At 38.3% G+C, this 26,817-nt stretch overlaps 1 protein-coding gene across 5 annotated transcripts in view; it reads right to left on the reverse strand.

Moving 5' to 3' along the window:
* IGSF11 (immunoglobulin superfamily member 11) overlaps positions 1-26,817 on the reverse strand; it is a 146,782-nt gene that overhangs the window by 13,229 nt on the left and 106,736 nt on the right. For all 5 annotated transcript variants that reach the window (XM_053565298.1, XM_053565296.1, XM_053565300.1 and 2 more), the window contains exons 2-4: positions 9,387-9,550; positions 7,795-8,002; positions 5,269-5,424 (exon numbers count right to left, since the gene is read on the reverse strand). In XM_053565298.1, coding sequence (XP_053421273.1) covers positions 5,269-5,424; positions 7,795-8,002; positions 9,387-9,550 — 528 coding nt within the window. The remainder of the gene's footprint in view (positions 1-5,268; positions 5,425-7,794; positions 8,003-9,386; positions 9,551-26,817) is intronic.

Here is a 26,817-nt window from a genome sequence, read left to right on the forward strand (position 1 = left end):
TAGCCAACAAACACATGAAAAAAAGCTTATTGTCCCTAATCATAAGAGAAATGCAAATCAAAACCACCCTGAGATATCACCTAACCCCAGTGAGAGTAGACCACATCACAAAGTCCCAAAGCTGCAGATGCTGGAGTGGGTATGGAGAGAAGGGAACACCTTACACTGTTGGTGGGACTGCAAACTAATGTGGCCTCTTGGGAAAGAAGTATGGAGAATACTCAAAGAGTTAAAAGTTGACTTTCATCTGATCCCACAATCCCATTATGAGGTATCTACCCAGAAGAAAAAAAAATCATTTTAACCATAGGACATGTGCACTACAATGTTCATCGCAGTTCAATTCACAATCACCGACATGTGGTATCAACCCAGGAATGGATGAAATAATACATGGCATATGTATACCATGGAGTACCATTCAAATAGCCATAAAAAGATGGAAACTTTGTATCTTTTGTATTAACCTGGATGGAGTTGAAGATCATTCTCCTTAGTAAAGTATGGCAAGAATGGAAAAGCAAGTATCCAATGTCCTCAATACTAACATGAAACCAGTAGATGAACAACTACATGCCCACACAAGAGAAAAACACAATTAAATCCAAGTGGGGCTGAGGGGGTGGGGAAAAGAGAGAGGGAAAATAAGGAAGGAAGGAGGATGATTAATGTGCTCTGACCTAACGGGCACAACGTTAAGGGTAGATGGCACATCTCCTAGGTGAAGAACTCAACTACAACTTGGACTTCACCCAACAAACACAAACAATGTAACCTGATCATTAGTACCCTCATATTAATTCTGAAATAAAAAATATATACGTAAAGAAACACTGCCATAAAAGTTTTAAAATTCAATGGAAAGATAGACTGAACAGCAATCAGAGCAAAAGAGAGAAATGCAATCTGGAAGATAAAAAACAACAACAACAAATAACCAGAATGCTACACAGAAAGATAAAGGAATTTCAAGATAAGCAAGGGATTAAAATGTAGTATTTAAAATTAAAAGCTAACCCAAAAACTAGTAGGAAAGAATAGAGAGCACAGAGAAAAGGCTGTATTCAGAGACATAACAACTACGAATTTTTCAGAATTGTCAAACGGCACAATCTCCCTATTTAGAAAGCACTACGAGCCCATAGCAGGATAAGTAAAAATTAGCATATACCTAAAAATATTTTAGGATATATAAAATACCAAGTAAAAGAAAATCTGAAAAACAAAAAGAAAAGAATTACCAATTCCCACAAATAGACCAACAGGAGATTTCTCAATAGTAACAACCAAGGTCAGAAGAAAATGAAGTGATATTTCCAAATTCTTAAGGAAAAATAACTGGTAATTGAGCATTCTATACTCAGCCAAACTGCATTCAAGAATATGGGAAAAAACAAAGGTATTTTCAGAAAAACCTGAAAACATTTACCATAGATCATCAATGTTATACTTCCTAAAGGGTATCTTATAATAAGAATGTGAGACACAGGAAAAGTGAGTGTGAGGGAAGAAGAAATGTTGAACCAAGAAACTGGCAAACTTTGGGTAATCCCAATAAAACTGACAATAAATGTAACAACAACAATGGGATGACTAATAATGGGGAAAGTTAAAAATGATGTGGACAAACTCACTAAAGCCTAGGAAATTAACAGAATTCCAGCAAAGAAAGATACAGAATTTTAAAATATGAGAGAGAAGCTAAGAGTCAAGCTAAGAATCAATAAAAAGGCCCAACAAATGGTTAACAGGAGAAAACAGGATTTGTGAGAGGAAACGCACGGACTATGGAAAGTAGAAGAAATTAAAGCGCCCGACTGTCTTACTGTTTGGATGAAGGATAGAGGTATTTTTACTTCTAGACTACATTAGATTCTTACATATTTAAGAATTAATATGCTAAGAGAAATATAATTATTTCTTAAAAGTAAAGAAGAAGAACGATTATAAAGGACACTCAATAAAGGTATAGGGAGGGGGGAAAGTAAATCAAAAGCAAAAGATCAAATAAGATCTTAGACATTTACTTACCTATCGTTATAATTAATTTAAATGGATTCAAACAGTCAAAGGATAGAAGCTCTAAGATTGCAGACTGAAAACCAAACTAAATCCAGATATAAACAGTTTATAAAACATAAAGCATGGAAAGCTGAAAGCCAATGAACCATGAAGCAGAAACATACCAAGAAGATTTAATCAAAGAAAGCTACTGTAGCTTTTAATTTTAAAAAGTAAACTAGTGCAAAAAGCATAGTAAGCATAGAAAACCAATCGTATGTAACAAACCCATAAGCATAACCCTAATGACAGAGGCTCAAGATGCATTAATAAGAATCCACAATCCACAATCTTACTGTGTGATTTTTAAGCACAACTTTCTCATAACATAGCCAAAGCAGATAAAATATTGATAAAGACATAGAATAGTGAATAATAAATACAGTTAACAAGTTTCACATGCAATGTCTGACTATGTCCTAGCACATACCACTTGACATAATCGCTCTTACTAATTGTTCTTGGCCTTGCACAATGTGCTCCAAACACACGGGCATCTGATGTCAAGGCCTTCAATACGTTCATTTGTTCTCTCAGCCTGGAATGCCTTCAAGCCCCATATTCACATGGCTAATTCCTTTATTATCTTTAAATCTTTGCTAGAATATCATCCTTTCAATGAGTCTTACCCTAAGTACCTACTTCAAAATTATAGCTCTTCACTTCCTAACCTATGTTCTACCACTGTACCCTAATTTATTTTGTCCCCATAGAACTTACTAACTAAATCTAACAAATTCTGCCATTGATCGAATATATTCAGTCTCCATCCACTAGAACAGTGATTTTCAACCAGTGTGCCATGTGAGGGTCTTAGGTAGGCTGCAAACATTTTTTAAGATTAATTAAATTATTTTCAAAAGAAGTCCAAACCACAGTAGGTATAGTCTTTTTTTATTTTTTGCTCTTTTTTTGATCAACATATGTGTACTGCAGAAGTTCAACTATAGGTTTAAGTGTGTTGTGAGATAAAAAAAAAAAAAAAAGGTTGAGAAACACTGCGCTAGTCCATAAGCTCTACAAACGGAAGGATACTTGTCCTGTCCACCAATGCATCTCCAGCACCTAGGACAGTGTCTGTAACCTGGTACAGGTTCAACTAATAGTTGTTGAATGTATGAAGTATAGAAATTAATACAAACATAATGATTTGGCCAGAGGTCACCCTTTCCAACTTGCCCCTACATATAAAAAAAAATTTCTAATCCCAAAATATTACTACCCTGTCACCAACTAGAATTCTGAGATGCCTTCCCTTGGGTTCAAATATTCTTTTCCCCAGGGAATGCATCATGACTTTATATGAAACAACTATAATTATTAAAGTACATCTTTTAGGAAAAAAATCAAAATTATTTTAAGATTATATGCTATTTTGAGATCTACTTTACCAATATAAATATTAAGAGAAAAATTTTACAGGTTTTTTTATTATTTCAGATTAATATAAGGGTAAAATGATTAGGTTACATTGTTTAATTTCTAAGGTAAAGTTCAAGTTGCAGTTGAGCCCTTTACCCAAGGGGTGTGCTAGTACCCTTATATTGTGCACATTAGCTTAAATTAAAAATCTAACTCACTTAATGTGCATTATGATAGAAAACATTATCCAAAGTAATTCTGATAATCAATCCAGAGTTTGAACTATAAAGACAAAAGTTTTCGTGTTTGGCATTAAAGTTCACATTTATACCTTCCATACCAAAGAATATTTAAGTTGCAAAGAGGGTACCAAGAACTTTGACTGATACACACTTATGCAGAAACAAAGAGATATTGAAGGCTCTTTCTACAGATATTCCTCAACCTACATACAAATAACCCCTGTCAAATTTCATTTGTAATTCCAAACTCCATCCAGTATTCCACATAATCTTATAAATACAAATCATGGAATGTTAATGCTGTCATATAGGACTTTGAAGATGATATTGTTAACTCCCTTGTTTAAAAACAAAAACCAAAAAACAACATAGGCCCAGAGAGGTGAGCTGTTACAGAAATAGCTATGGGAAAATCTGGAATTTGGTTTTTAATATTCAAGACAAGAACTTTTATAACCATGCCCCTCACAATTGTTAAGATTAACAAATCAGTTTACAAAAAAAAAGCTATTTAGCCAACAGTGTGGCTGAAACATTTAGCAGTAAGTATTGCAGTGGTCATTATTAAAGTAACCCAAAGTTATATTGAAAAGAAGGTTGTTTTAATAATGAATTGAAAGATGATGGGAAGGTCCATCAATTATTTCTGTTGGGATTCCTAATGGAAACTTACAGGTTCTGTCGAGCCTTACAGCCCTGGTTCTATAATATGTATGTTTTTACCACAGAATTTAGAATTTTCCTTTTCCACGACGGGCATGTACTATCAATACAATTCAAACTCATCAGGCATAATGAAGGTCGTTGGGGCCTCTCTATTACCTGCTAACTCTTCATATTTAAATTAAGATTTGTAAATCTCCCTAGAGAATACTACAAGAAGCACTTTCGGTATTAGAGATGAGGTAACACTGGAGGCTGCTAAATTTTATTTTCTTGAAACAGATGGGTTTTTTTAAATAATTCTATAATTTTCCTTCATTGGTTTTCATAAAATCTCCTCAGCTTTTCAAGGATATTTCCTTTAAAATCAAATTTAAACAGCTGGCTTTACAGGTAGAAACTACCCATGACACTAAGGCCTCCTCCATCTTCACCAGTCTGGTGGGATCAGTTCCTGTCTCTCCCAGGATTGGAGGCCTTTTCCTGTTCTCCTTCCTGTCTTCCTCCTCTAATAATATTTGAGGCTGAAAATAGCAGAATTAACTCTCTCATGACTCTGTTGAAGTTTCACCTCTTAAAATAGGCAGTATCTCATGCAGGAAGTAGATTCTCTTCTCAGAAACTTCAAGAACTGTCATAAGAGTTAACTCAAAGAGGCTCTTGTTGAGCTATTTTACTATAGCTATAGTTACTTGAATGAAACAGAATTTCCGTACATAATTAGCACTGGCTGAGATGTATTTCAGAAAGGCAACAAAAAGCAGAGAAAGAAAAGGTTTTATTCACTTTAAAGCTGAAAACACAAATGAATCAGAAAGCTTTTTCAGCAGCTACAGGGTATTATTTTTCAAAAATCTATTAAAGTTAATTACTTTGTGAAGCTTAGAATCAGAATTTTCCATGGTAACTAATAAAATGGGTAAAGAAGCACTGTACATACCCTGAGTGGCTGTTGGAGGTAGTTTGAGGGTATTGTCTAACTTCTCCCAAAGGTAAGTTGGCCGAGGAATGCCTTCCTCTGAGCTACAGAGCAGGATGACATCGCTGCCAAGATCTTGGGATCCTTGGATTTGGCAGTGTGGGGCAGAAGGGGGAACTATAATAGGAAGAGTAAGCAATAAAGTACACATTTACTGTGAGCCAAGTGAAGATGGAGGAGACATCAACATTCAGTACACTGGAGCCTCACATTACATTGTTTTGGGACATACCAGCAGACCATCTCATGGCTGAAGCCGGAGGGTCATTATAATGCCAATTCACAAGGATTGAGCACAGGTACAGGGCCTACAACTTCGGTGGGAATGGGCAAGGAGCAAATATGTAAAATGAGGTTACGCCCAGTGATTACATTTTTATCTCTTATGACCTTAGTTTCACTCTGCTTCCTCTAAAGAATTCTCAAGACCCTTCATGTCAACACGTTGCCTATAAAATCATTGCTAAAAGAGGTAACTTTTAGAGGCTATTCCAGGGAAAAGCAACATACCCTATTCTCTGGCTAAGACCACCTTAACAAGGTCCTGTGCTACGTTGCAAACACAAACCAGAAAGACCCACTTTATGCCAAATTCTGCATTATGTCAGGGAAAGCTAGATAAGGTTCAAGTAAGGGGGGGGGGGTTGTTTACAGTAAGCAGTGACCATTTTATAATCATTAAGACAGATAAGAATAAAAAGAGCATGAAAGAAAAATTACAAAAAAAAAAGAAACACTAACAGAAGATAGTGCTTATGTGTAGTAAAAAGCAAGTAAATAAAAATATAAACTAAGCTCATGGCTTTAAATCTCCTATCAGGGAAGGCAGGCAGAATTTAAGTCCAAATGTTGATATATTTGTAATGCTAATGACTTTTCAATAAATATGTTCACCCTCTCAAAAATGAATAAATGAATGAATGAAAAAATGAACGCAGAGTGAACAGAGGAATCAGAAAAGAGAGTGGACAGGGGAAGAAAGAACAATGAAAGGGTACAGATAGGAAGAGTAAAACTCTTAGAGAAGCCTAACTGCTGTGACTGGGTGAAATATCTCCTCAATTTACTACTTTGACATGGCCATGACGCTATGGTGGAAAAACCAAAATAATTCTTTGGAAGTAGCATTAATTATTAAAAAAATTAAAGCCTTTTTTCTTCCTTTAAAAAAATTGAAAAAATAAATAAGCTTGGATAAGGTGGAAAGCCAGCTACCAAACTTATAGGTATAAGCATCAGAATAATATTTAATTCCATTAGCCCTCTATACTCAGCACTCAGCAAGACTTTGAGAACAGAAATCATCAGCCTGGTCTTTAGTTTTCTTATTCTGCCTGAAGGCTGGAGAAAAGGACACCAAGGTTTAGAGCATATTCTTGCCCAAGGGGGAAACATAAGAAGAATCCCCAACAACTGTATTCTCAAGTGACGCAACAAGACAAAGGAAAAGAAAAGACAGAATGCTGGGCAAGGACTAGGGGGGGGTAGATTCTGAGAGCTGGGTGCGAGGAAGGAGAATCAAGAGGATAGGCCTCCTCCGAGCACTTTCTCCATCTCCCCAAGTGAACTGAATTTGGCCACATCTGCAAGTGTCCATTTAGGGAGCATTGTTTTATTTCAAAGACAGAAGAGCTGATAAATAAAACGTGTTTAAAATGAATACAGTTTAGTGTGAGACAGCCTAACAGCCTGGTATAAGGGAACAGTGATGGTTTGAATAAGACCTAAATTTTGGTATAAACTTTGTTGTTGTTCATTGTCTATATAATCTAGGAAAAGGCCCTGAATCTATTTAGTCTCAGTATCTAGTTGATATGTATTGTTTAAACAAGGATACTTTCTTAGAGTAAAAGAAGGTATTATTAAAATTATGCCAGGACAAGAGGTGCAGGCTGAGAACTGTGTGAGCCTGTTTAGTCTGACGCAGAAATGAAGTGACAGTGCTGCCCCCATACGTGCTGAGACTTCTGCTTTGCAGCATACCTACAATTACAAAACCTCGATTTAATTGGCACTCAGCAGTAAGTTCTGTCCTGTAGAAGCTTGAGAAAATGAGAGGGCACTTTTGATGGTATTTTATACCACCTTTCTCCGCCTTCAGAAAAAGGCATTGAAGTAGTTAGCTTCAGAGGCTGCGTGAAATGAGGACAGGAGAGTGAAGGCTGTGTGAGAAGCCTGGACCGCGGAGCAGAGCTGGGGCTGAGAGAAGGCGGAAAGAGTGTGGAAGGAAGGGCAGGAGTAAGTGTGCTTGGTAAGAGATTCTTTTTTTTTTTTTTTTTTTAATTGGAGAAAAGGGCATATGACTTTATTTAACAACTATACACAAGACCTTTCAGAATAAAGATGCAAAAAGGTGTAGGGATAGAGAAATAAATACCGTATGTGCTCACTTTTAAATTGGAACTAATTCCTAGGAGAGTCCCCCCCCCCCCCCATAGGAGATTCTGAAGTAAAGCTGAAGGCACCTGGAATGCTTCTGCCACTCACCTAACACTGTGAGACCAGTGACCCCGATGTTCCTGCCCCCTCTGTCTGGGAGGTTGTTGACCAGACACTGGTAGGTACCTGTGTCTGACAGCTGAGTGTTATTAATGAAGATAGAGACGTTGGTGGCTGGCATGGTGCCTGTAAATCCCACCCTACCATGGAACCGGGGGGCACCATCAAACATCTGTCCACCCTGATAGAGAATGACCTGCAAAAGAAAACAAAATAAGTAAGTAGGCCACTGTCTGTCCTCCTAGGCACGTAATGATAACTATCTAATAGATAGTAATGAATGTTGCTGCACTGAATGTTGGAAAATTCTATTTCTAATTCGAGAGTTGTCACCAACTTTTTCTTATCACACCTATCCATAGGTATTTGGGGGTTCTAAATTCTCACATAACCAATCAGAATAACATTTCTTCCTTACCTAACGCATCAGAACACAGAAAATGTCTTTAAAGCTACCCTACTATCAGCCAATGAATATTTTACCAGCTCAAGAAATTAATTCCAAAATAAAAAGGTTTTAAAATATTAGCATTGCCATTTTCAGACTTATTAAATCACACAATGATAGACCATAGTTATAGACAAAACATAAATGTCATAAAAGGGAAAGAGAGTTGCTGTTCTTATTTCAATTTCTATTATCAAAGTTAACTCTTCATGGGAGAGGATTCAGATGGTGTAGAAAATATCCCGCTGGGCTGAAAATGAGGGACTTGGTTCTATTCAGGCTCTACCTGTTAATGTTTAGATAACTACAGTGAAGTTCTTTCTTTTACCTCTGTCAGATTCCATCCTTGACTCCTAAAATGATCAGGTTTAACAAAATGATCTTGGGGGCTCAGTCAAACCACAAAAATCCCATGGTTTCAGACACTAAAGGAAGGTTCTGTTGAATCCCATATTAGAAAATATAGCTTACCAAGTATTTTCAGTTAGAAACAAGCTTATTGAAGCAAGGGTACATTATCATTATAAATAAAGGTTTCACTATTATATATCAACTCATTAGTTTCCTGAGCATTACTTTCTGCAGTGGGAACTATAAATTATGGGTCTTTTTCCTATAACTGATACAGCTTTTGGGGAGTAGCTTCCGTTTTCACACACATTCTTTCACACTCTAATTTACATAAGACTCTTCCAGTCTGGCTAATATGCCTGGTTGTGTTTATTTTAAAAATACTTGTGAAATCAACTAAATAAACCAAGTATTATAACACTACCCACTGTTATTTCCTTACTACGGGCTTCTAAAAGTTTAATCCCAGCCACCTGTGTTAGTGCCCGTCCCTTCTGTCTTCTTTGCTTTTACTATCTTGGTGTTTTCCTGTCAGTAATGTTTCTGATAAAATTCCAGAAGGATCCCCTTAATATTTATTGGATTTTTAAGGGGCTTTTTATAAAGGATAATTGACTTCTGATAGCTGACTCATAGTGCAGAGGAGCAGGACCTAAAACAGCACGGGCACTGAAAATGCCACCTTCTTCTAGAAATCAGATGTACACTCAGGTGGCTTCCCTGCCCATCTCTTCCAAGAAGACTAATATGTTAGTGATGGTACAGGATGGAACAGAAGTACCTGTTCAGGCTGGTTGGCATTGGAGAGGGGAATGACCATCCAAATGACATTGAGGTTGATGAGGGCAGCACTGGTGGTAAAAGTGCAGGGCAGGACTGCCGTCTGGCCCCGGGCCACCTGGATACTGCCAGGGCTCTCTGACACTTCCAGGGATGCTGCAACACCTACAGAAGAAGGAACACAAGGTTATGTGCTCGCCCCTTCCCAACGGTCCAGACCTCTTCAGAAAGGCTTATATGTTTTACATCATAACATGATTCTTGATGACGTGAACACAGTCACGTGACAGTCTTACTAAACAACTGCTGACAAGTCACTGAGTCAAAATAATAAAATTGGCTCACCTCTTTACCTCTTGGAAACTACAGATGAAAAACATTAGAAGGCTGTTTACTCTCTTTTGTAAGACACCATCTGGTATTTGCCCAGATTCAAATACAACATGAGAGAATTGAACTGGTAGGGCTCGAGCCAAACTTGCAGTGTTGATGAAAGATGAGAAATAGATTTTTTTTTAAGTATCATTACAATAGCACACCGTGAAATTAAATGTGCATATATAAATCTAACAAAATACATGTAGCTTCTATATGCTGTATTATTAGAAAAGACAATCTAATTTTAAAATGGGCAAAATATTTCAATAAACCTTTTGACAAGGGCTTATAAGCACATGGAAAGATCCTCAATATCATTAATCAGCGGGCAGATACATGTTAAAACCACAATACGATACCATTGTACGTCTACTGGAATGGCAATAACCCAGACAAAACCAAATACGCTGGCAAGAATATGGAGAGACTCAAATTTCATATATTGCTGGTAAAATGGTACAGCTGCTTTGGAAAACAGTTTCCGTTTCTTAAGAAGTTAAACATAAATATACCATACAACTCAGCAACTCCATTTCCTAGGAATCTGCCCAAGTAAAATTAACATTTATGTCCACACAAGGACTTGTCTATGAATATGATAGCAGCATTATTCATATCGTGCCCCCAGTGGGGAATAATACAAATGGTCATCAACTGGTCAACCAGTAAACAAAATGTGATCCATACATGCAACAGAGTAGTCTCCAGAAAGTGAGTCTACTCCAGTAGTTAGTTTCCTAACTACTGACACATGTTACAGCATGAATGAGCCTCTCAAAAACATTTTGCTGAATGAAAAAGTCCAAATGCAAAACACTGCACAATCTATGACTCCACACACATGAAATGTCTAGAAAAGACAAATCCATAGAGACAAGACACAGATTAGTGGCTGCCTGCGGCTAAAAAGGAATGAGCAGAGAATGCCACCCACAAGATCAATGGAACTTTTTAGGGTGACGGAAAACTTAAAATCAGGTTGTTGTGATGGCTATCCAACTCTGTAAGTCTAGCAGAAACTACTGAATTTTATACTTTAAGCAGATGAATTTGCGGAATATAAATTATACCTCACTAACACCATTAAAATTCACAAAAGAAGAAAACTGAATCACCAGAGCCAACTCCTGGGGAGTCAAAATAATTGTTATCTCTTCTGCAAAGAATGCCTGCCTCCCTGGGACTAGGGAACCGCACGGAAATAACAGGACATTAAAACAGGACAGTGAAACCCTACAAAGAGGTTGTTCTAAATCATGAAAAATACATTAGGTCTATGGCAGTATCTCAAACTATTCTGAAGTGATAGTGTCTCAAAACTATCTCCCCAAAACGTTAACTCACTAACTCAGGATTATAGTTAGTTTAAAAAATAAATGTACATAACACCTTCCTTCTACAGAACTTCATGTTCTTCCCACATAGTCTGATGACGTTCTCAGGAGTTTAATTTGCAGAATAAAATGTTTCATAAAATAAGCCATCTGTGACAGATAGCACAAAAAAGCACTGGATAATATCAGGAAAAGCCTCTAAGTTTTAAAAAGAAAGTTGAAAGAACCTCAGAAGCAGAAAAGGAAGGTTATTTGATCATGAAGAGGCAATGAACAGGACAGGAGTAATGGGTGGGGCCACCCCTACGGTGCATCTTAGGATGGGTACAGGCGAAACTTACTAAAGGCAGAATACAAACGTCTACATACAATAACTAAGAAAATGCCATGAAGGCTACGTTGAACAGTTTGATGAGAATATTTCAGATTGTATACGAAACCAGCACACTGTACCCCTTGATTGCACTAATGTACACAGCTATAATTTAACAATAAAAAAAAAAAAGGACAGGAGTGTGTTTGTTACAATGACACCACGAGGTTAGCATAATTGCTACTAGAGATGTTTTTAAGGATAAGTATGGAAGCCAAACTGGCAACAGAACCGCCATTGCAGCATCCTTCAAACAATACTGCAAGGAAGAAGTGAATATGATCCCCTAAAACTGTGCAGGGTGACGCACACCGTCCACCAACGATTCCCTACTTTTAAGTTGAACTCACACAATCTTTGACACGAATTTTAAAAAGAAATCAAATGACCAACTTGTACTTAAATGAAAGAGAAAGATGTAGATGAGAAAAATGGCCACAACAGAGCAAGCAGAGGACAAGCAGCTCTCAGGACGGGGTGGGAGCTGGGGACTGCAGGTCTGCTGGCTGGAGCAGGGCAAGCCTCTGGGCAGAAGAAGCTCGGAATACCACTCCTCCCATTTACTTCACATTCTTCCACAGGGCTAACCCCGAAATCTCAATTTTTGAGACAGCTGCCCAAGAAATATTCTAAAGGAGCTGCTTTCAGAACTTGTCAAGGTGTGGACTTGAAGCTGGACAGATATGGTTTGCAATTTGGCTCTTTCATGTAATTAGCTGTGTGGCCCCAAACAGGTCCCTGCATCTATGAGTCTGCTGCTTCCTCTAACAGAGCTACATACTGACACCGCATCATCAGAGGGTATGAGGAGGGCAGCACAGACAGTGAGGACTAGCACCACTACTGTTATTGCTAGCAAACACTGGGGTACACTGGCCACACCAAGCTAGGTACATTGGACAATTAAGTTTGCAAACTCATCCTGGGAAAAGTGCTACATACCTGACTGCTGAATATCACTATAGTCACCTTTGAAGTACGTCCCCTCCCCCGCCCCCCTCCCCACACTTTGGGAAGCTATGCAGCAACACCATTACCTAGTCCACCCTTCAAAGAACTTTTCCTAGGATGAGTTCGAGAACATAACTGCATTGCCAAGTCTTGTATAATGCTATCTCTGATGGGTACTCCAGAAAAAGTTCCCTGCTCTGAAGGGTAGACTAGGTGCTGGCAGCAGTGCAGACTTCCCAAGGGGAGTTTCAAAGGTGACTGTAGTGATATTCAGCAATGAGGTATACAGCACTTCTGGGATGAGTTCCAAAACTTAACGTCTGACCTTGTGTACACACACACACTCACAAACACAAAACTAATAGCCAACGCTGTAAGGTATCTAATGACACTGAGAGAGGATACCCAACAAGGGTGAGGTCTAGGAGAACAGGTCTTCTCAAGGATACCACAAGGATACACCTGTAGGGTCCTCTCCATGGTGACTCAGCTCTTGGGAATTTTTAAACTTAACTTCCTGGAACTTGAAAATTTCCAAGTTCTGTGTAATACTGTAGCTCTGCTAGAATAGCATCTCCTGCTTGATTCAAACAGGTCAATGAGAAGGGTACCTGTGGGGTGGAATTTTTGGACTGTCGATAAAAAGGGAAAGACCAAACCAGTCGGGGAGCGCAGCCATTTGGAATTTTTCTATACCGTAAGCTCCCAGCTGGTGAATAAAGCCCTTCCTCTTATAAACATGGTGTTTGGGTGCTCTTTCTCTCCGTTGGGCCTCGTCTCCCTGCAACAACACTATCTCCATTTTATGGAAGAAATTGAGCCCCAGGGGGAATTAAAACCAACTCAAGATCAATCACACAGTGACATAGCTAGAAAGTGGCAAGGTCTGTATTCAAACCCAGGCAGTTTGCTGATAGAGAACAAACACTTAACTACTACACATAACTCCTATAAATCATTCCATAAATTTTCGTTATCACTGCTGTATCATGTGATTACAAAATCTAAAACCAGAATGGACTTTTACATAAAATCATTAGAAATTCCTCCTACTTCTTGCTTGTAAATCTACAAATCAGTTTTAATCTGGTTCACCCTTATCTCCCTTTCTCCTTTTAGATTATAGGAGTTTACCTAAAACCAAACCCTTTATGCGAGCTTTAAATTCCACTCTAATAGTTCTCCTTAGTGTTTGCAGGGACCTCCCGGTGGCTGCAGGACACTTGTAATCCTTCTTGAACTCTCAGTAGCATCTAACAGAAAGGGCCTTTCCCCCCCTTTTGAAACACACTTTTCCCTTAGCCCCCAGTGACACGAGTCACTTCTGATTTCCTTCCTATCTGTTTGGACACTTTTTCTCAGTCTCTTTGGTTGTTTCACTCTTATCCACGTGGCTACTGAATGTTGGTATTTTTGAAAGGGCTGTTTTGACTTATTATTCTAAACTATCTTCCTACAGAATCTTATCTACTATACCATGAATTCATTTTTCATACATACACTAATGATTCCAAATGCACATTCTTACCCAAACTTCTCTTATATCCGAGTGTCTCCTGGACATCACCTTGTGGCTATCTCAAAGGTACCTCAAAGGTCTACTTGCCCAAGACCAAACCCTTCCCTTCTGGGCCTCCTCTGCATATTCTGGCTTCTTTCTGATGTTCCCTATGGTAATGAATGGCTCAAACAAGACCAAGTTAGACAAGCCAGGAATTTATTTAGACATCTTCCTTAACTCTTGCTCTCCATTACCTCTCCAAACCAACCAAATCTGATATATTTTACCACCCAAATTTCTCTTGACTTCCTGAATCAGAGTCTTTGCTGTGTCCTGTCTTTCCTCTGTATGGTTTGCTTTGTTCCAAACTCCAGCCTCCTTAAGTAGTAACCTACTTATCCTTCAGATTAGCCTAATTATCTCATAGAAAAGGCCCCCTGACCTCTCAGTCTAGGTCAGGGTATCACACAGCAGTGTCAGAACACTATCTGAGCTTGTAATCATACCTTCATTAGTGTGATTGTTTAAATATCCTCACCAGTCTACTGCAAGCACTAAGAAAGCACATAAAAGGAACTTAATGAATATGTGATGTTAAATTGATCTAATCTAATTCCTTCAATTTCCACATGAAATTACCAGGCCCAAAGAGATAGGCTTACCTAAGGTCTTAGTATCTGGACCTGCATCTTCTGATTTCTAGTAAAGTATGTTTGTTCCCCTACCAAACCAAACTCTGCCACAGAACACAGCTCAGAAAACAAGTGATGAGGATACCAGCATTTGTGTTATTAATTAGGGTTAAAGGATATTTCTTTATCAACAGGATCGATACTGAGCAATAAAAACTTACTGTATTTGTACATATACCTGCCCTACTCTGTTACACATAGAAACATTTAACACAGAAAGGCTGTTTTTATCTTTAGCTGCCAGAATTCTCTATGGAACAGGATTTTAAAAGAAAGTCGTCCAAGACTCTAAGAAGGTATTATATATTAGATATCAAACAGAGTTTTAAGATAAACTACCCTATAGAATTTGTGTGAAGAAAATAGCTGAAAATAGATTGTATAACTTCAAGAACTACACAGAGAATAAATGAGTCCGGGAGTGTAAATCTGCAAAGAGGCTTTGTGGAAAGAACTTTTAAATTAGAGCTGTGGTACACTGTGAGACCCACCCTGAAAAAGGACCTCCTTCGTAAAATGCACTAGGGCAAAAAATGCCCTTGGATTTCCAGTGGATCGCACGTGAATACACGTAAGGTGATTCTGCAGCAGCCCCTACGTTCCACCAAGAGGGCTCCCTGATGGGACCTCAGTGCAGGGACGCTGGAGGCAGATCTCTGATTCTTAGAGTTAACATCACTGGCATTCTGGGAACCACACATCAAATTCTATATATAAAGAAAGATTTTCTACTTTTTCCTTCCTTTTCAGTTCTTTTTTTTGTGTGTGTGTCTGATTTTTTTTAAGTCATTTGTACATAGATCACAAATACATTTACGCTATTATGGGATTCAATGTGTTGACTATTTGTACAAATTGGAGTGCTTACATCCTACTAATCAAAATAGTCTCCACTTCATTTACCCAATTACAGCATTAAGACATTTGTGTTTTACACCTGATAGATCCAACCTGTACTTGCAATATGCTCCACAGGTGAGGTCCTACTAAACCTCCCTCTATCAACCCATCCCCCTCCTTTCCCCTCTCTCTCCCCTTACCTCCTTCATCCTAGGCCATAGTTGTGTTTCATTTTTCATATGCAAGTATGAGTGACTGTAAATTGGTTTCACTTATTTTTCAGAAATAAGAAAAGTTGTGTAACCTGCTTTAGTTTTCATATAGGGAAAGAAGAGCTGGCTCTCAAATAAATTTGAAGGGATAGGGAAGAATAAAGTCGCATTGTGATCATGTCTCAGGACTCCTCTTTAATACATCAACTGAACTCAGCATAATTAAAAGTTTCCTAGAGAGAGTGAAGAAGAGGGAAATGGGTGTTTTCATCTAAATCAGTGGTTCTCAACCTTCCTAATGCCATGATGTATTTTCATTCTTACAAAGGCATCGAGACCCACAGTTTTTGAAAACCACTGCTCTAAATACTTATTTTTTTCCCATCCTATAAAAAAAACAACTAAAAGCTCTATTTATTTCTAAAGTATATTGCTATGTTTAAAATTAGGCAGGAATTTAAACTTTAATGCTAAATAATGGATTAAAAATTCACTTAAAAGATGTTACAATTTGCAATATTTACATATAAAATGCGCAATTTAAGAGTTGAATTGACAGCATTTTGCAGACCTGAGTCTTTTCTCAGTACTTTTACCCAAGAAAAATTAAGTCAGATCATAAATTTTGAATGACTCTTAGCAATTACATAAAAAAGACATAAAGTACATGGCAATATTTCCTCTGAGGAGTTGAAATCATAAATTACCAGTTGTCTGTACTCTTTCTTTAGATCCCTGTTCCCCAAGATTTAAGGCATTAAGAAATTCACCTTATTTCAAACCAAAAAGTACATGTCAGGAGAAAAGAAGCTGGTAACACAGAATCCTTAAAGGTCCTAAGAGGGGCCATCCATACAACACAGCCAAGAGAAGAGATAGAAGATGTTTCATAGTAATCTGCATACAGCTATACTCAAATAACATGAAATTTCCCCTGTGAACTCATCAGAGCTACAACACTGGAAATTCACAATGCCCAAAAAATCCAACAGAGATTTCAAAACAGAATGTACTCTGATGTCTATGAAACAAGTGCTTATCTTTCAGGATAGGTCCAAAACCCAGACACTTCCATAGGGAGAATATCAGCAAAGCATCAAAGGGACCTTATAGTACTCTGGGAAGATGCATTTTGTCCTTTTGCCCAAAATTTAAATATCAGCAGTCACAAAATCCTTATTGCCTTATAGCATTCTCATATGATCCCACAAACCTATTAAAATTGAGTTTTACAATTCCATCAGACTGAAATAAATTTCAAAAAATAAAAATTCTACATTCATACTCCTAGTTTTCTCAAGGAAAATTAAGGAATAGTGCAATTCCCTAATACTGTAATCTATTTTTTTATTATTAAATCATAGCTGTGTACATTAGTGCAATCAAGGGGTACAATGTGCAGGTTTCATATACAATCTGAAATATTCTCATCAAACTGATAAACAGATATTTCACCACAGAAAACATACAAGTGAGTAAGACCATGAAAAGATATTCAATTTCATTAAGTTCAACAGGGAACTTAAAACTACATTTAGATACTATAAAACATTAACTGGAATGAGTTACATTAAAATGACTGACAATATCGAGAGCTGATAAGAATGTTGAGCAACTCTGACTCATGTGTTTCTGGAAGAAATGCCGTGTACTACAGTCGTATGGGAACGTTTTCATAGTTTCTTGCAAAATTAAATACACACTTAACGATATCATCTGGCAATCCCAATATGACATATTTACCAAGGAGAAATATAAAGATATACCCACAAGAGACCTATATACAAATGTTCACAGCATCTTTATTTACAATAGTCAAAAAACGAGAAACAACCCAAAAGTCTATCAACTTGCACATGGACATGACTACTGTGTTCTGGCCATGCGATGGAACAAATTACCTACAAACAAAAAGGAACAGACGACATATGTAACATGGGTAAGTATCAAAGGCAGTATGCTAAGTGAAGTAACCCCGAAACAAAAGACTATATACTGAATGCATCTGCTTTAAAAAAAAAAAAAATGTGTATTATGGAAAAGGCAAAACTGATAGGGGCATAAAACAAATCAGTGGTTGCCAGATGCTCCAGATGGAATGAGGAGGAGAATGACTACATATGGGCACAGGGGAACTCTCCGGAGTCACAGAAATACTCTACTTCACGGTCATGATAGTGAACACAAGACTGTAAACATCTGTCAAAACACAACAAAAAACACACCTAGAAAAAGGGGATTTTGTTGTATGCAAAATATATATAAATCTGATTTTTTAAAAACTGGGCTGAGGCTTACAGAACACTGACATGGCTTGAGAAATAAGCTGGGGCTCCTCTAAGAAAACATCCAGAACTATGCTGTAGAACGGGCTTGGTGAGATAACTGCTGCAGCTGTCCCTGTTGCCAGACCCCCCCCCCCACAAATGCCAGAACTTTACTGCAACCGCTAAGGATGCCAGCTCTACATCAGACACTCAACCCTCCCCACTACCAAGCTGCACAGGCATCCCCTTCTGCTCCCGTCTGTGCCAGCCACAGCAGCTCAGCATGCACCGGAAAGTCTGATCCTTCATGTTCTTCCTTCCAAGTCATGGTCTTACCTATGTGAATCTGCTGGGAAATCCTCTGTCCCAGCTGTACAAGGGGACAGAAATTTCAGTTGTCACCTCTTCCACTGGGAAAGTAGACTCACAATGTGGGGATGTCTCCAAATATTAAAATTTCTCAAAATATAATGGCCGGCCATGGATGAATGGTGACCATAGCAAGCAGTAAATGAAAATGTTAAAAAAAAAAAAAAAAAATCTCCTCCTTCCTCTCCCCTACCTCTTCTAAGCCTGTCTTTGTCAAGTTCTCCATATTCCCTTACCTCACGTTCTCTGCAAGGGAAAGCTGAAACTACTAAAGACCTACGGGCTTCCTGTCTCCGGTGAAGCTGGCACTCACTGAGGAAGGGACACTGGAAGAGAGGATATGGGAGGGGCTGCCTTTGACCCTGAGAGAGGAGAAATGAGACTACTGGGAGGGGTATGGAAGTTGTCCAAGTTCCTTGACAGGAGGAGATCTATGCTCTACTTTGCTCAGAAAACAAAGCAAATAAATGCGCCTCCAGGAGGATGGCTGTCCTGGACGCTGGTGCTCTGTCATCACAAGACTCCCAGGTTCTACAAGGCACAGAAGCTGCAGAGCAGTAAGACTCAAAGGACCTGTAGGTTTGAACAAGGGGAATGACAACCGCTACTCCACAGGCCAGAGAGGCCCCCAGCATTTTGGATCTATGAGAGGGAGGCCTTGCAGTGTGGAGGAGGGAGCTCCAATAATTGGTAATAAATTAAGATAAACAGACACTTCTTGCAAACCTTTGTGGGACCCAGGAATGATAAACATTTTATAAATAATCTTAATGCCCCAAAGATTAGATGAAAATACTGTTTTCCATCTCTGTGCTTTTAAATTTCAGAAGTCATAACTTAAAGATAGCAGGGGATGGGAAGAGAAAACTGACAGAATCTACGGGCTATTCTTTCGGTGTTCAGGGGTTGCCTTTTATTACACTGATAACTCTTTAGTCAAAATAAAAATTCCTTGGTGCTTAGCAGTCTAAAGAATTTCTGAAAATCGTTGCTTTTAACTTGGATAATGACTAGGCTAGGAAGAATGTCTTTTTCTTTCCTAGTTTAGTTTTACTTTGTTTACAGAGCATTTTAATTTATACTTTGATAGGCCTTTCTGACATTGTGATACTGCGTTGAATGTCTGCGGCAGTCAGGTCATCAGACTGAAGATTTATATTGGGAAATGCCATCTAGAGTTTCCAGATGGCAAAAGGCCAGATAAATGGCCTTTGCTGTTAAACACAACCATGTACTCTCAACTTCACCACTTGGTTGAATACAGCTCCACTTGGCTATAATGAGCGAGCACCATTTGTTTAATGAAGCATTCATACGACAGAAGTGGCTACATCAACAAGTAGGGTTATTTATGAATAAATAAAGCCATCTGAAGCTATCAGGAAGGATGTTATATTCTCAAACCAATTAAATTCTTTCTAAAACTGGCTCAACTGAAATATGTTATTCTTGTTCACCAATAACATTGCCTCTTTCCAAACTAAACACTATTTTTAATTTTTTTTTTATTTTTAGATCTATTTGTGTCAGTAGTAGTTTAGCTTGTAACTAGTTTAAAGCATTCTTCCATTTCCAATAAGAAATGACAGGAGTCTGGTTAGTATCATTTCGGAAGCTCTTAGAAGTCTAGGAATACAGAGAGAGGTAAAACTGCATTATAATTAGGTCCTGACACACGTATCCAAGTAACTGACAGGCCCTTCAAGGCCTTGCTTAATCTGACTTCTGCCTATCTATCCAGCCAGTCTTAGAGCACTTTGTCCCACAGTGAACTTTTCTCAAGTTCAGCATACACTGTACTCTCCCACCTCAAGATTTATATGGTCTATTTCCTTATCCTGAAATAACACACATAGAAATATACATACACACATACTACATATAAACACACCTGATCCTTCTCTCACCCATCCTTCAGATACCAAAGTTGTGCTGGCCTCCAAAACAGGTTACATTTCCCTTTTAAGTGCCCTTATGTCCTTGAAATAGTCATGACACTTAAAATTATCTTATATGTCTTTCTTAATTAGATTCTAAGTATAACCTAGATTCTCAAGTCCCAGCACACAAAGACAATAATACAGCAAATTCCCGATATGTATTTGATGTCATCATCAAGAACTTATGTGCCAAGTATCGTTCTAAGCAATTTACATAAAGCTAGCAACAAACAAGGCACAGAAGTGGTATGATTATTAATCATATGTTACACATGAGGATGCTGAGGCCCAGAGATGGAGCTGAGATCAACTAATGTCAGTGTAACTCCAGATCCTTTCCTAGCTCCTATCCCTTACAGCCTCCAAGTAAAGCCGAGCACAACATAGGACCTAGAGTCCAGGTGTGGCTACTGACTAGCTGCATCGCCTTGGGCATGATCCTCAAACTCTTTGAACCTCAGTTTTCTTGGCAATTTTAAGAAAAGTGGTAAAAATGCCTACTTTAAAGGATCACTTCGAAAAATGTATTCTAAAGGGCTCAGCACAAATGAGGTTTGTAATAAATAGTAAGTAACTGAGTCTGATCTCAGGAAAATTACCTAAAGTTATTAATAATAAGCAGTAAGAAACAGAGAAGAAAGAAAACAGTATATATTCACCTAGACGCACAGAGCTGTGCCAGGGGCATGAACCTTCTCAAGAAAATTACGGTTATCCTGTTATTTCGACACAGACCTACAGCTATGATATTTTTATTATTAAACATGAGACAAAGTTACCCTTGAGCATATTTTTTCAAAAGCTTATTTTGGTAGTTGAGTTATTAATAAATATCTACGTGTTCCAACCCCCAAGTAAAAAGCCAAAAGACTTGATTTTTCCTACAACAAAGCACCAGTGAAATTCACAAATGAAATATAAAGGGAAAAATAGAAAAGAAACATTAGAATCCAAAAGCTGGCAGAAAATAAAAAGATTTTAAATCTAAATGAAATGAACGACGGAGCATGAAGCATAAGCAAGGGAAGAATGGAGGAAGGTGATGGGCAGAGAAGGCCCTGCACTGTTGGCAGCATCTGATCCACCGGTTAGTGTTATTTCTAAGCAGATTAACCAAATCCCAACTGTTCTACAGCAGGTCCTTTTCTAAGCGTCTCCTACCTCACCTCAGCAAATAAAAAACAAACAACATGTTAAACACACAAATAAAATCGAAAGAAAAAACCCGTCCACGCAAACAGAAATGTCCCGGGTTGGTGATTCGCCCTGATAATGTGTATGCCTATTCTCTCCTCCCATTCTGTGCCTGTATTAAAAATGATGAAAGTGATAAAGCTTAAACCAAGTAAAAAGAAAAAGAATGAGCTCCTCTTGGTAAGTTCTAAATATAGCACCAAACCCTCCTCCCCTCAGCAACAGGCACTGCAGGATTGAAGATCACTGCACGAGGGTGGAGAGGGTAAAAGATGCTGTGCTGGGGCCTGTTTATCTCTGTCCCAGATACAGCGAAGAACTTCTAACCTTATTATGCTTCTTCCTATCATAGCCTTCTCCATAGCAACCGAAAAACCACAGTAGCAAAAAATAGATGGGGAGATAAAAAAATATACATCCAGTACTAACCACTGGTAACATACACACACACACACACACACACACTTATATATAGAAATCCTGCAAAGCGGCTGAGTTCAGCAATGGTTTAAAAAAAAAAAATCACATATTCTCCCTGAAATCGTATACTACAATGGAAGATTACCCACTAAAAATAGGAATTAAACTAGCATAGTATTAATGTTATTTTTCTATAGGACTTATATGTGTAATATAGCATTTTACAACAGATTTAATCTCTAAGATGAGCTTATTTTACTAAAAAAAAAAAAAAAAAAAAAAACTTTTTTTAAGACCCAACGGATTTCCCAATTTTGGATCCAGAAGAAGAGCTTTTTACCTCATTTACTATTCTTGAATGAATGAGACTGTTATACTGTACAGTATTGTGGCTTTGTGTCCATTTTACATTGTACTGCTGGTGAACAGCACTTCTGACCCCTATTGGTCATTCTCCAGAGTAGAAAACCAGACTATATTTCTGAGTAATGTCTTGGCTATTCGAGGTTTTTTCTGATTCCATATAAAACGAAGTAATGTTTTTTCAAGATCTTTAAAATATGACAGTGGAGCTTTAATAGGGAGTGCGTTGAAATTATATATTGCTTTGGGTAGTATGGACATTTTGATAATGTTGATTCTTCCTAGCCATGAGCATGGTATGTTTTTCCATTTGTTAACATTTTCAGCTATTTCTTTTCTTAGAGTTTCATAGTTCTCTTTATAGAGATCTTTCACGTCTAGCCTATATCACAAAATCTCAAGACCAGAGATGCTGGCGTGGATGCGGAGAAAAGGGAACACTTCTGCACTGCTGGTGGGAATGCAAATTAATACATTCCTTTTGGAAAGATATATGGAGAACACTCAGAGATCTAAAAATAGATCTGCCATTCAATCCTGTAATTCCTCTGCTGGGCATATACCCAGAAGACCAAAAATCACAACATAACAAAGATATTTGTACCAGAATGTTTATTGCAGCCCAATTCATAATAGCTAAGTCATGGAAAAAGCCCAAGTGTCCATCGATCCACGAATGGATTAATAAATTGTGGTATATGTATACCATGGAATACTATGCAGCCTTAAAGAAAGATGGAGACTTTACCTCTTTCATGTTTACATGGATGGAGCTGGAACATATTCTTCTTAGTAAAGTATCCCAAGAATGGAAGAAAAAATACCCAATGTACACAGCCCTACTATGAAACTAATTTGGGACTCTCACATGAGAGCTATAACCCAGCTACAACTTAACAATAGGGGGAAGTGGAAAAGGGGGGGGTGGGTAGAGGGAGGGGAATCGGTGGGATCACACCTGTGGTGCATATTATAGGGGTATTTGCGAAACTTGGTAAATGTAGAATGTAAATGTTTTGGCACAGTAACTGAGATAACGCCGGAAAGGCTATGTTAACCACTGTGATAAAAATGTGTCAAATGGTTTATGAAGTGAGTGTATGATGCCCCATAATCATATCATTGTATACAGTTATGATTTAATAAAAAAATTAAAAAAAAAAAAAAGAAAAGAAAACCAGACTATAACTAGAAAAACATGAAGGGCCACCACCACTGACAAGGATTCCCACACCAGACAAAAGCAATAGAGAAGTAAAATCATCCTTTGGGCACAACTAGCCTTGGTTGGTGTCACTGTTCGTTTATTTTGGCTTAACTTTGATATTTAACTGGTTAATTAATAAATGCACATAAAACATAAGGTTTCTGCATGAAGAGCTTCTCCAGCAAGGCAGGTATGGGGAAGCATAATTGCATCAGAAAAAGCACAGTGGCTCACAGCACTTTAGATAAAAGAAAAAAACAAATCTCTTAGGGTTGAGATGGCAATGACAGCATTAGATGCATTTGTCCCCTTCAGGACCTACTTTCCAAAACCCAGATGATTACAGATCTTCTCACTGCTTCCATTCCTAACCTCCAGGTGCCCAGGGAAATTGCAGAAGGCGCTAAGTACCTGTTGGTAGCCTATAATATAAGCCAGAAAGCTTCTGCTTCCCCAGTGAGAGATTTTGAGATGTTCACTGCTGAATTATTTATTATATGACGACCTGCGTTTTCTCACTAAACGGTGACGTTGTATTACTGGTTCAGCTGATACATTTATATCCAGTAATTTGAATGTCACAGGAAGATAAATTTTTATGGCTACTTTATTAAATTACAGGATGGAAAAGGCAATAAAGGATACGGACACAATGGGTTAAGTGGAGGGGAAATGGGGAATAAATATTTTGATGTCAGGTATATTATTAATTGCTTAATAGAAGAAACTACACTTAGTCCTTTTCCAGAAAGCGCAGGGAAATGAGGCCTAATAATGAGGTCTCCTTGCAGTTCAGGGAAGGAGGAAGAGGCAGCAGCCACGGCCGCGGCAATCACACTCTTCCTGCTCCCACCTCCCAGGAGGCCCAGGCTAATCTAACGCTACACTTCTTCCTTCTTTTTTTTTTTTAAGTTCAGAATATTACAGGAGTACATATATTTTGGTTACATAAATTGATTTTTTTCTAGTTTAAGTTCAAGTTAGAAGTGTGTCCATCATCTGGATAGAGCACTGTATTCATTAGGTGTGAATTTACCAGGCCGCCGACCAGGTCAGGCACTGGGAATAGGGACCTGACCCTGAGCACAGAAATCCAGCCCTTGTGGAACTTACAGTCTAACAGAGATACAGCTGTTAATCATGTAAACACTCGGCAGTGATGTCATGTAGAAAATAAGCACTTTTACTTTTCTTTTCTTCTGATGAGTCCTTCTGATTGTGAGGTTTGATTTTAATTTGAGGGGCATTTCACTAACAGGATGGCCACTTCTGGAACTACTGGCCTACCGATTAACAGCTGAGCCATCAGGTTCCAAGAAAACATAACAAGGAAACAAGGGCTATGGCCTTGGTCCAGGACCTTACTAGGAGTCTTCGACCTACAACAAGGGCCCAGTGGAGAACTGCAGGAGGTGGCCCTTCCCTGGAGTCCTGGGACTCTGTGAGCTGAGGAACAGAGGGTCTGTGGGCCCCCTCTCTGGTTACACAGTCCTGCCAGCACTGCCTGAGTTTCAGAGAGAATTTCGCTTGAATTTTGAGCAAAGTGATCTTCAGAGAGGCTGGTGGAAGCTCTTTTCTTTGGCATGAGAAAAAAAACGACAGTGAACTGGGGCACCATGCAGGACAGACAGAACTTTCTACACAGCTGCCATTTTTTTCCTGCAAAAATTTAGCTGCTCTCTGCAACAAGCTGGATGATGGTTTGAGAGTGAAACTTCCTGCTCTACTGTAGTCACAACTTTAAAAAAAATGTTGTGTACAATAAAGCATGTGCTTCCACCAATTTTTGAGTTAAAGTGATGAGAAAAATCGTACTATCAGATCTAAGGTATTACAACTACTTAACCAATATTCATAAGTTCCTTCTGCACAATTTTTAAAGTTATTCCCTTTTTCTGAAACTGAGAGCAGCAGCAGTCCTACACACTGACTACAACTTCCCTCTGCACAGGTTACATACCACCCGTATGTTGAGCCCCAGGTCAATCCTCCAGCTCCCTGTCACCTAGAGAGATAGAATCATAACACTCCAACTTAATCCTTCAGACAATTCCATGGCTCTTCAAAGTTGTCTGCGGTCTGGGGACTCAGCCAATGAGATTAGGTACCCCGTGGCTTGCAACTCATTGACAGTCACAGAAGCACCCAACAAATGTGGATGTGCAGGATCAGGGTTTAGAGATAAAATCAGTTATTCCCATGTCAACAAAAGAGCAGTATTAACAAACTTTCCTAAATCTGCTGCTGAGGTGAGGATCATGAGAACGAAACCAACAAAAACTAGGAAATAATATGTCACAGGACTATCCTCAACCCAATCCCCTGATGAGAATACACTCAAAGTAACAAACTGCTTCCTTCACGCCCACCTCTGTCCTTGAAGCCAGACTTCAGCGCAGCCCACCACCTCATCCTCTGCAGAGGGATCAATAAATAGGAAAATGACATTGAGGCCAGAGTTCTAAAACAAGATGTCCAACCTGCAGCCCACGGGCCACATGCTGATATTGTGAGGACTTAATTTTGCTTATGTGTGGTGTGGGACACACAAAGAATATACAGCCCTTTTGTTTTTGCTAATCAGCTTTCACTAGGGTTTGTGTATTTAATGTGTGGCCCAAGATTCTTACTCTCCCAATGTACAATAGAGAGAAAGAAAAAGGTTGGCCACTCCTATAAACAGTGGCCTCCCTCAATTATGAGGTCTCTGCATAGTATTTATAACTACTTTAACACTACACTTCAAGGTCCATATGTATACATGTAAAATGTGTGGGTGTGTGTATACATATATATACATACTATATAGAGGAAGCATATACTATGCATATAGTGTTATACTTACACAAATACATACTATATATATATATACACGTGTGTATGTGTGTATACATATATATCAAAGTGTCTGAAGAATGAGAACTGAAACAGATAATCAAATCAGTTTAAAATTCACCATTTTTTTTTCTTTAAAACAATCATTTCTTATTTTTAATTGGGAGCTGATAGGACAGCCTTCTCTAGATACTCACCAGTATCTAAAGGCAAGCGCCATTAAGCAAAACTATGTGTCTACTCTAGCTCTGTAATTAAAATGGGAATACAACAAAAAGCAACTCAGACAATATCTATGAGTTTTGATTGAAACGAAAGTGATACTCTGCAGGCAATCTAACAGGCAGGTGATACCTTCAGTCAATTAGCTTTTAAACAGAAGAGTGAATAGGTCTACACCTATTCAAGCTCTCAATTTTGTAAACTGGAGCTTTAAAAAAACATTTCAATGTTAAAGATTGTTTCAATTTTATTTCCTAGTTTTCATTTCCTAGTTGGACTCAGATTAGGGTACCTTCAGATCAGTTTCCACCGACAGTGAGTTTCCTATTCATAC

Source organism: Nycticebus coucang, chromosome 16 (assembly GCF_027406575.1).
Source record: "Nycticebus coucang isolate mNycCou1 chromosome 16, mNycCou1.pri, whole genome shotgun sequence".
NCBI lineage: Eukaryota > Metazoa > Chordata > Mammalia > Primates > Lorisidae > Nycticebus > Nycticebus coucang.